This window comes from Nematolebias whitei, chromosome 6 (genome assembly GCF_014905685.2).
Source record: "Nematolebias whitei isolate Nwh7 chromosome 6, NemWhi1, whole genome shotgun sequence".
In the NCBI taxonomy this organism is placed as follows: domain Eukaryota; kingdom Metazoa; phylum Chordata; class Actinopteri; order Cyprinodontiformes; family Rivulidae; genus Nematolebias; species Nematolebias whitei.
Genome location: NC_056503.1, coordinates 13,470,849 through 13,479,149, shown reverse-complemented (window position 1 = coordinate 13,479,149; position 8,301 = coordinate 13,470,849). Strand labels below are relative to the sequence as shown.

Below are 8,301 nucleotides of genomic sequence, written 5' to 3'. Positions count from 1 at the left end.
ATGTATGTATGTATGTATGTATGTATGTATGTATGTATGTATGTATGCATGTATGCATATTTGTTTATTTATTTATTTATTTATTGGTGGAGTGTACATCTCACACAATTATTACAATAATATTTTTGGATCTATAATCAATCCCAACTAATTATTGCTTGTTATTACCATCTCTAACAGTGTCTTTAAGACTTCAAATCACATCCTACTAACAAAAAGTTTTAAATAAGTTTTTGGACATGAACAATTCTGGGTTCAAATGTACATTTATAATCAATATACTAACTTGTTCTGCACAGTAACATTACAACCAAACATTTTCTTAATGCATATCATCATTCTATTCCTATTTTTACTCATATGACCTCAAAGGGAACCTGAGTCTTTGTAGAAAACCACTCAAGACAGTTTACTCTTAAAATGAAAGTAAATACTGCTGACTTGATGAGTCTTTGTTTTGTTTAAATATCAGTTTAGTTTGAATTTAACTAAAAACACAGATTATTCTTTGTAGCTCCATGTATTATGAATATCTTTGAATTTGTAGTATTTTTTGTGTGGTAGTCAGGAGTGAGCAGAGCTTGTACTTATTAAGGAGAGTTCAACAGGCTCACAGATGAAAACATTAAAGCCTCCTGCACATGGTCCATCACCCAGATGCCATAAATTACAGCCTAGTCAAAGGTTTGTCAAACATACTCACATGTTGCTAAAATAGATCCTTTATATCCCTCAGTTGACTGATCTTTTTTTAGTGCCTGTCAGACTTTGATCAAACACTAAAAACAATTACAGGATTATTTAGATATTGTTTTTGAGGATATTTTTATTACATCTTTGTTATTTATTTTTAAAAAATAACCTAGGACACATATTTGTTTTAATCTTGTTTGATTTTTAGACATTTTAGATTTCCACTATCATGTCAAGAGTTGGCCAGTTCTGCCACTGGACTCTAAAAAACCTTTTTGCTTTAAATGTGGTTCTTACTCTTATACAGAGTGGTGAAAAATGTCGTACCTGCTGTTACTGGCATTAACTCTCTCCGTACGTTTAGTGTCTACTGATGTTTCCTTAGGTTTGCCTTCAGTTCTTTCAGTAACTGAAAGAGTCTTTTCCACTTTTTGGTCTCCCTCAATGTGGATCAGTGGCACATCTCTAGGCCCTCTTGTGCAGGAAATATTGGTATCACTAGGCCCGGACCCTATTCCAGAACCAGCTTGCTCCTGGTTGGACCTACTTCGACTACAACTTAAATGAGACTGTTTGAACCCCCTTCTTCTTTCACCAACAGGCATGTGCAGCTGTGGGTGGGACCCAGGCATTGCCCCAGCTACATCTTGATGTCCTTCAAGTGCAGACTTGCCAATATCTACAATGTCAGCTGCCAGTCGATTAGCAAATTGCTGCACATGTGTCTGGGAGTCTCCTGAAGCCTCTGACTCAATGCTGTCCTCTGGATCAGAAATGATCTTGTTTTTTCTCATTAAAGACTCAATAGAACTTGACCAGGTCTCATGGATCAGCATATCAGTAATCTGGTCAGTTTTACCCCTTTGATAGAGGCAGGAGTCAGACTTGCATAGTCCCGTGGCTGATACTGAACTAGTGGGGTAGATGTTCAGTGTGTCTCCATACATATTGCGGGCAAACCCATCAAACGAATTGGCTTTTATGGGTGAGTTGACAGTCAGTCGTGAGTCTGAGGAGCGACGGTCTGGGACAGAAGACTGTCTTATACAGAAAGGTGTTCTAGGAGAAGGAGGGAACAGGCTATTGTTCCATTCTTTAGTTTTGGCAATGCTATATTCTTTGTTTTCCTTATCCATATCTCGAAGCATGAATCGATAGAACTCCTCAGTAATGCTTTCTGTGCTGGACTGCTTAGAAAGGCAAGATGAGGTCCTGACATTAAGGTGACCGTTTTTCTTTGTTGCAGCCTGTTGCACAGCTGCAGCCAGGATACTGCTAGCATTTTTTCCTGCATAGTAGTCCAGTAGAAGATCAAAACCTCTTCCTTCAGTCTCCATCTGGTTTACCATGAACCGGGAGAATTCATCTGTGATGCTTTCACAGCTGGACTGCTTAGAGATTGAACTTCCACGACTCAAGTTATGACCTAACCGACTGCCAAGGCCCAAGGTGTTGGATGTGCCTGAGGGATCTGCGTCTTCTTCTGGAATGCTCTCATAACTAGATGCTTTTCCACGGCTCCATTTCTCACACTGCAGCCTGCTGCGCTGCTGGCCCGTCTTAGAGGTATCTACCACATTGAGTTCAGGACAGTTCATGATTCTGGCTGTGACTTCAGAGGCAAAAAGGGCAAACGGATCCGGTTCATCTATGTTAACCGACTCATCCACCACCCGGTTAACCAGCCGCTCCATTAGTTCAGGTTGCTCTTCTGTTTTTCTCTTAATCTCACTGAGGCGTGGGGCTCGATGTTTCCTTGAGGCAGCATTGCTGTTTTGACCATCTTTTCTTCTCAGAACGGTGCGACAAGCTGGCATCAAGTAGGTCTCTGGCCCTTCTGGAGAAGTCCCATTCAGAGCACAAAACCAGGGCTGTTTCCCAGTAGAGTTTTCAAGACAGATGGCTGCCAGTTCTGTGGCCATAGACACTACTGTAGTAGCTAAATCATCAGCATAACAAGTTATTGGTGTCCTTGAATCAGAGTCCACTTTCAAAGACCGCAAAGGATTGCAGGAGTTAAGAGAGGCTTGAGGTGTGAGGGAGGTCTGTCTGCTATCACTGGCTGCTGCTACTCGTCCCCTTCTTTCTGTCATGTGAAGGGGAATTTCATTTAAAGGTTCCCTGTTGGCACCACTGGTATGCTGCTGGTCAGAAAAGTCTTTAGTTTTAGACTGACTTTGTCTGCATAAAGACAACTGTTGTTGTTCTTTGGAGTGCGCTGTAGAGGAAGATGCACAGAAATCTCCTTCCTCAAGGAAGTGTTTTTGCTTCATTCCTGGAAGCACAGAAACCTTATCGGTGGAGGACATCATGCCACTGAGTTTCTCACTATTAGTGGATTGACTATTGCTGACCAAGCAAAGCCTCTGACCCAATAGATCTTTGCTTCCTTTTGTAGTGGCAGGCTTGTTAACACAAGTGTCACCTTTCTGTGTTTCATTTGACTCTTGGTCACATGTGGAGGAGATACAACTGATTTTTTTCTGTGTCAGGCAAAGAATGTCAAACAACAAATTGTTAACACTGTCCTGCAGAAATACCTGGAGGCTGGGAGCATCTTTTCCAGCTCCTTCTAGTTCCTTTTTCTTTTTTGCCTTTTCCAAAGCATGCTTGAATAAGCTGTCTGCCACTTCATTTATTAGATCATCCACCTCTTTTTCATCCATGCAACATGTTTTTGGACAAGTAATACCATCCACTATTTTGTTATGTGTGGTCTCCAGCAAGTGTGCAACACTTTTGTAGCCTTGTGGTTGGGTCAGTACCTCAGCTGCTTCCCTATGCAGAACCTCAGCTATGTTAGCTCGGAATGATTCCACACTAGTACCCTCTGCCACACTGCAGTGAAGCGGGAAGGCTGCTGAAGCCTTGGCAACAGACATTAGACCATGGGATGCTGTGTAGACCTCAGTAGTATCTGTTTCAGAATATTCACCTTCTGTTGACTCCTCTGCTAGCTCCACAGCTGCTACTGCTCCAGCTACTTGAGCCATACCACATATAGCTGAGGAGACAGAATAGTTGCTTTGATCCTTTGCCTCTTCCTGTTCCTCCTTTGTGTCCTCTACTGATGGAGAATCATGGGTGAGTTTTTCAGTCAGTTTTGGGGTCATAATGGTACCAATAACACTGGCAGCACAGGCCAAAGCCATCTCTACATGTCTGTGTCCTCCATTGTGGTGGTGTGTCTGTGCCTGGGTTTCATTTTCTGGCATTTCTATGGCAGGGATATTGCGATCTTCCATATTGGACGTTTGTGTTTCTGACCATTCTGCAGCCCCGTCAGAACTGTCTGGGCTCTGAACTATGACAATTTTGGGTAGTTCAAAAGAGCAGGCGTGCTGTTGTGAAGGTCCTTTGATCTTGGAAGGACTCTTGGAAAGACAATGAGAGTGGGACACACTGATAGCTGCTTCAGAAACAAAGGAAGATTCATCTTGAGATAGTCGTATGAAGGCATCCTGTAATACCGACTCAGCCAAATTGGTGGCAAAGTAACCAGCTGATTCCTTGGTTTTGAGACTCAAACTTGGAGGACATTCTCTCTTTATATTAGTCTCCTCCTGGCTCTGATGATTGGCTAACTGTTCCTCGTGAGATGTTACGCAGTGTTTCTGCCCAGCTTCGACCAGGCTCTCTTCTGCATCACCAATTTCTGGCTCTGTGAAGAGAAAACAAAAAACATGAAATGACAGAAACTGAAATATATCCATGCTGATTTGGCAGCACTCAGTCAGTTTCCAAAATACCATGAAAAAAAAAAAAAACTTTTTTTATCATACTGGTTTCTGGTGACTGTTCCAGCACTACTAGCTTTTTTATGATGTATCTTCCCTCAAAGACAAACATGCCTTCAATTTGGTCTGCATTTTGAGATGCGCCATAATCTTGAGGAAATATTAAAGTGTACCATTTCTTGGGTCTTCATCTTCACTCTCCTCTTCGAGGTGCTCTGAAGCCGTTAGGAAGTCTTCCTCTATGGACGAGATAGAACGGTTGGTATCATCATCGACCCTTTGTCTGGCTGCTCGGCCCTGTTGAAACTGTCGCTCTTTCCCCCACTGCAAACCAATCAGGAACTTGTTGATCTCAAGGATGACACTGGCAGGTGCTGAGGATCGCCTCTTTCCTGATCGCTGTAGCAGACATATGCCTATTTGCTGCCCGCCCTAAATGGAACATATGCACATATTTATCATGCAAGACGCAAACCCATTCAGAAATGTAAATGGATTCAGCACATATAAAGCTATAGACATAATAACACAGCTAATCTAAACTTTGAGCTAGGTAATAAAAAATACTGTAATACCCATTAGTTTGTTTTTCTATTTTTTTTATGCTCATGAACCAACTGATATAAGTATAACTGTCTGAGGAGGATTCTCAGGATGTTTGTGTAGCAGGTATTTTCTTATAATGGTGTAATTACTATTACCCACCATGGACAAATGATAATTATTCTCTGTGTGTTTGTTTGTTTGTCTTTTGACAACTTACCCCATCAATCAGTAAATAGATTTTAATAAGACTTTTAGAAAGTAAACTTTGGAAATACGTCTGATTAACATTTTGATCCTACCTGGCTTCCACAGTTAATCAACCTTTGCTAACACAAAATTTGTAATAAATCACTCAGTCTTACAGATAATGAGTTAAACTTTTGTGTTGTAGTAGCTGAGATTTACTCAGTAAATTCATATAATTTACTCTGAGTGCTAGCAGATTGTTTGAAATCCATCCATACATCCATTACCTTTACCCCCTTCTTCCTTTTCGGGTCATGGGAGTCACTGGTGCCCATATGCAGCAGTTGCTGTGCGAGAGGTGGGGGACACCCTGAACAGATCTCCAGTCCATCACAGGGACACAGAGACAAATGAGACAAACAACCATTCACTCTCTCACTCAAACCTAGGGTCAATTTAGAGTTACCAGTCAGCATAACGTTTGATTTTGTCTGTGGGAGGAAGTTGGAGTACCCGGAGAAAACCCACACATGCACGGAGAGAACATGCAAACTCCACCCAGAAAGGCACCCGGCTTGGATTTGAACCATGGCGACCTTCTCGCTGAGAGGCAGCAGCTCGACCAACTGCACCACTGTGCTGCCATCGTTTAAAATCTTTGTATACATTTTGGCATGCAAGACTGTGCACAATATGTTTTTTCAAGCAATGCTTGTTTTGTTTTAAATTATTATAAAAGCTATTAAGGGCAGCACTGTGGCGCAGTTGCTAGGGCTGCAGCCTCTCAGCGAGCAGGTCGCAACGGTTCAAATCCCAGTCGGGGGCCTTTCTGGGTGGAGTTTGCATGTTCTCTCCTTGCATGTGTGGGTTTTCTTCGGGTACTCCGGTTTCCTCCCACAGACCAAAAACATGCATGTTAGGCTGATTGGTAACTCTAAATTGTCTCTAGGTGTGAGTGAGAGAGTGAATAGTTGTTTGCCTCGTTTGTCTCTGTGTGTCCCTGTGATGGACTGGAGACCTGTCCACCTGTCCCCTGCCTCTCGCACAGCGACTACTGGACATGGGCACCAGTGACCCCTGCAACCTGAAAAGGAAAAAGCAAGTAAAGATGGATGGATAAAACTATTAGAAAAAAACAATGAAATAGAAGACAATGTTTGTTAGCTGCCTGAATATGTTTACTTTTTAAGCATACGACAATTAAATGGTAAAATAGTTTTAGTGAGACATTAATTGTTCAGTAATTGAGGGTTAAATAAGTTTTGCATTTTGTTTGTCTAACTCATCATGTTCAATCTCAGCATTGTATGATATGTCTGTATTATTCCAAACACAATAGAAAATAGATCAAAGTCTCATCAACATCCAGAGTCAGCCAGCAGGGTTTTTTTTCTATAAGAGAAGAGATGACTTGAGCAACATGAATTTGTAGCACAAAAGCTTCAAATGTAATCACACTGAAAAGCTGTAAAGTGGAACAGCTTCCACTTTCTGCTTTTACAGTCCTGGACAGTTATTTTAAATGACGGAAATCCTAACAAGACTTTATACATCATTGCAAACTCACCTGCAGTGGGGAGTGTGGGTGTGTTTGGTAAGTTTCTGAGGCTTCCAGGCCACCAAGCAGCAGGATCTCATTTTCTTTCGACTGGTGGACAGTCAGTAATTCAACAAGCTTTGGCAGGTCAGGAGACACTGATGCCAATTTCTGCAAGAAACATGCCAAGCACAGGGACAGTGGTACATAATGACGAAACACCCTCGTGACTCTGTTAAACTCAATGATCGTCTAATTCTTGATGTTTCAAACTGTGTGGAATTACTGATTGCCCACTTCTGTCACCCCATATGCAAAGAAAAACTAAAACATCTGTATATCATCTAACAAATCTGCCCTTTAATTCTGGTTAATGATCTTGAATCCATGGCAACAGGGGTGAGATGTTTATAGGAAATACAAAGAAGAGTTCCTACGAGATGGAAAAAAGTGGGCAGGACGAGAAGGGGAACAAGAAAATGAGAGAACAAATGTGTGGCCATAAAATCAGCTCACCTTGATGTTTTCATCATTATGGCAGTCTGTTTTATGAGGGTCCACGCTGACAAAACAAATCTGAAAGCAGGAAAAAGATAAAGACAGGGGTTTTGAGTTTAAACGCGACAAGTAAGATTTTATAAAAACAGCCAAACGTGGAGCCCAAATGGGTGAAGATGTAAAGTATTTAGGAGTACTATAAAATCAATTCACCATCTTTTCAAAATACTTTTTTTTTCACCTAAATGAACCTGGCAGAATGGTACCTTTCCTTAAATTACTCAAACCTACAACAGGTGTCAGAGTAATCAAAGTACATGTGCTGCTACGGCTGTTTTTACTCCTACATGGTGCCTGTCTCTCCCACTCCCCCTGTTTTTCACACCCTTGCAGCAGCCTGCAGGTTTAACAGTCTGTGATGGAGTCCTCTTCAGGTGGAGTGCCAGTGCTGGGAGCTGTGGACTGTCTAACGGCAGCTGTTTGAATTAGCAGCACAAAGCCTCCAATGCAAGATGGGAAAGGAAAGTCAGTCCTTTGTGGTCACATAAATAAGCTCCAACAGCGCATGGGGAGTGTGTGAATAACTGTGGCTCTGATTTCAGCAGCCACACGTGTATGAGGTACTGTGACAGGCTTTCAGGAAAAGATATCTTTGTGTCTCAGTCAGGAGTGCAAACATTTTGAACATTTATAACTGACTGGTTGTCTATCAATCAAACCAGTGCATGCTGAGTGACAGAGGTAGTGCTGCTGTTTTAAATGCAAAAACACACACACACACAGGAGGGATTCTGTTGTGCCGTTTTCACAGAAACATACCTGAATTATCTCTTCCTACATCTATCTTTTGTCATTTTCTTCTACTTAAACCTAAAAAAAATATGTAGGATTTTAGATTACTGCTTGACACATCATGGAAAGGTGGTATATTCATCCTGTTGGCCTTAAAGTGACGGAACAAATCTTATAAAATGAGAATCTGAGGAAAGCTTATAAACAATTGATATCTGTTGAAGAAAGCTCTTTAAAAAATCAGTTTCTAGAAGTGCAGTTTAATTAATAATAATAATAATAATAATAATAATAATAATAATAATAATAATA

General features: G+C 41.3%; 1 protein-coding gene across 2 annotated transcripts in view; it reads right to left on the bottom strand.

Annotated features, from left to right (window-relative positions):
- Positions 1-8,301, bottom strand: part of LOC119410519 (SPHK1 interactor, AKAP domain containing) — a 49,644-nt gene that overhangs the window by 7,726 nt on the left and 33,617 nt on the right. For both annotated transcript variants that reach the window (XM_037677399.1, XM_037677400.1), the window contains exons 4-7: positions 7,216-7,275; positions 6,730-6,870; positions 4,604-4,862; positions 1,021-4,354 (exon numbers count right to left, since the gene is read on the bottom strand). In XM_037677399.1, coding sequence (XP_037533327.1) covers positions 1,021-4,354; positions 4,604-4,862; positions 6,730-6,870; positions 7,216-7,275 — 3,794 coding nt within the window. The remainder of the gene's footprint in view (positions 1-1,020; positions 4,355-4,603; positions 4,863-6,729; positions 6,871-7,215; positions 7,276-8,301) is intronic.